At 63.1% G+C, this 2,232-nt stretch overlaps 1 protein-coding gene across 1 annotated transcript in view; it reads right to left on the bottom strand.

The window, feature by feature from the left end:
• The window catches only part of INSM1 (INSM transcriptional repressor 1), a 2,960-nt gene extending 2,391 nt beyond the window's left edge, over positions 1–569 (bottom strand). The window contains exon 1 of the mRNA XM_040446818.1: positions 9–569. Coding sequence (XP_040302752.1) covers positions 9–169 — 161 coding nt within the window. The 5' untranslated portion in view covers positions 170–569. The remainder of the gene's footprint in view (positions 1–8) is intronic.
• Between the last annotated feature and the right edge of the window lie 1,663 nt (positions 570–2,232).

Here is a 2,232-nt window from a genome sequence, read left to right as displayed (position 1 = left end):
CGTTCGGCAGCAGCGGTCCCGGCCCCGGGCTCTGCGCTGGGGGCGACGCGCGGGCGCCCCCGCAGCCAGGCGAGAGCAGCAGCGCGCGGTCGCCGTCCTCGCCGCTGCGGACCCGGTAGGACACGGGCGTGGACTTCTTGCTGCGCTTCACCAGGAAGCCGCGGGGCATGTTGGCGCAGCGCGAGGGCAAGGCACTGGCTCGGTCCCACCTCCGCGCTCGGCCCGGGCGGCCCTCAGTGCCCCCGGCCCATGGCCCGGGAGCGGCGGCTACGGGACTCGCGTGGCGCCGGCGGCGGCTCGGCCCGGCTCTGCGCCCTGCACGCGCGTCCCTGTCCCCGGGCCCGGGAGCCGCTCCCTTTTAACGGGGGGAGGGGGCCATTGTTCTCGCCTCCCGCTTCCTCCGGAGCCAATCAGCGCGTCCGCACCTCCTCCGCCTGGTCGGGTGGGAGGGCTACGGGGCGGCAAAAAAGGGGCCGGGACTCGGGGGTCGCCCGTTAGGTGCGGCAGATGTACCTGAGGGCGCTGGGCCCCCGCGCGCGCCCCGCTGCCGCCCCGCCCGGCGCCGCCGCCCCGCCCGGCCCAGGCACACGCCCGGCCCCGCCTCCCTTCACGGTCTACTGCTCCTCTATGGGGAGGCGCACGTGCCTGGGCTTTGTGTCTCTCCTCCGGGGGGCGCGGAGCCGCCAAATGGGCCCGTCCATCAGCACGACAATGCACGCCCCCCTCCCGCGCGGGGATTACCCGCGGGTCGCGAGCAAAATAGCAACAAAGGAGAAGAATGGCCCCAAATATGTCAGGAGGGTTCAATCCGCGAGCCAGAGCGGAGGGGGAAGTTGTGCGCGCTGATTGGGTAGGGGCGGCGGTGGGCAGCAGCAGGCGCGGGGGAGATCTGAGTGTGGCTGCTGGGGCGGGAGAGGAGTCGGGGGAGGCGCAGGGACTCCGCCTGGTGTTTGGGAAATAATAAAAGAAAAATGAAAATAGTGGCAAAGCCCGGGCGTCCGAGAGGCTCGGACGGGTGGGCCTTGGGACCCAGGACCCAAGCGAAAAATGGACCCCGGAGTTGCAAACTTAGGTAGAGGTTCTGGTCTTAAGGCTGCAGCCGAGGGCGGCGTTTGTATCCAAGGCCTCCGTGCGTTCGCGTGCGTGCGACTGGAAGGTTTTATCTCGACTTTTAGAAACAGTTGGCACCGCACTTCTTTAATCGCCAGCAGACGCGGCCCTGGGGCAGACGGGGGGCGGGGGGTCAAGTTGGGCTGGGTTCCAAAAGGTACTTGGATTTCTGAACTTTTTTTTTTTTTTTTTTTTTAAGTTCTCCGAGGCTCAAAGATTGGCATCCTTGGAGGAGCCCAGCCCAGGCCACTCTGAGCCGCCTCGAGGCGCAGGACTGGGTTGATTCGGAAGGAGTTGGCCAAAGGCCGAAACGCGCGGTCGGCCGCGTGCGCCCCACTGAAGTTGGTTTCCGCTCTCCTTGCACCGCCTCATGCATTTTCATTCGGAGCGGGGCATTTTGTCTGCCGGCTGACATCAGATGCTAAATCAAGGGCTCCAATCAAGGCGCAGCGGAATAAAGGGGCCGCCTGTCTGGGCGCGGGGGCCCCCCCGGAGCCGTGCCCCCTTCACCTTTGTGAAGGAAATTAACCTCCCGCTATTGAGCGCCGGTCGCGGCCAATCTGGACGCAAAAGAGACGCGTGCTGCCGACCGGGGGGAGGTGGGGGCAATCTGTCCTCAGAGGCAGGCTGCAGCCTCGGAGAGGACAAGCTGCCTCCCCCCTTGCCACCAAGAAGAGACAACAGCGAAGATCCACACACTCACAACCCCCTGCCCACCACCCCCGCCGCCCTGTTTGGACCCAGACCGGGTCCTTTGCCTTCATCCTCTTCCCTGCCCAGCCCCGAGGAAACACAAAAGACATAATCTCCGGGGGACCGGGGCAGAACCTCAAGAGTGCGTAGTGGGCCTGATCACCCATCACTTAGGGAACAAATAGCAAAGCCACAGAAAATGTCCTTATGTTGTGAGGAAAATGTCACTTTATTGAGAGAGAAGGACACGGACATTTTTCTGGAAAGCTCTGTGCACCTAGATAGATTATACTGAATTTTGCTTATGCTTAATGCCACTGAAGGTATTTGTGTTTGGATTTTCCCTCTGAAAATACCCTAGGAGGGAAATTAAGAACACCCTTTCCTTCCTTCCTTCCTTCCTTCCTTCCTTCCTTCCTTCCTTCCTTC

The sequence above is a fragment of the Herpailurus yagouaroundi genome, unplaced genomic scaffold (genome assembly GCF_014898765.1).
Source record: "Herpailurus yagouaroundi ecotype Mexico unplaced genomic scaffold, PumYag 196, whole genome shotgun sequence".
NCBI lineage: Eukaryota > Metazoa > Chordata > Mammalia > Carnivora > Felidae > Herpailurus > Herpailurus yagouaroundi.
The sequence above is the reverse complement of the archived record's forward strand: the minus strand, read 5'-3'. Positions and strand labels throughout refer to the sequence as shown.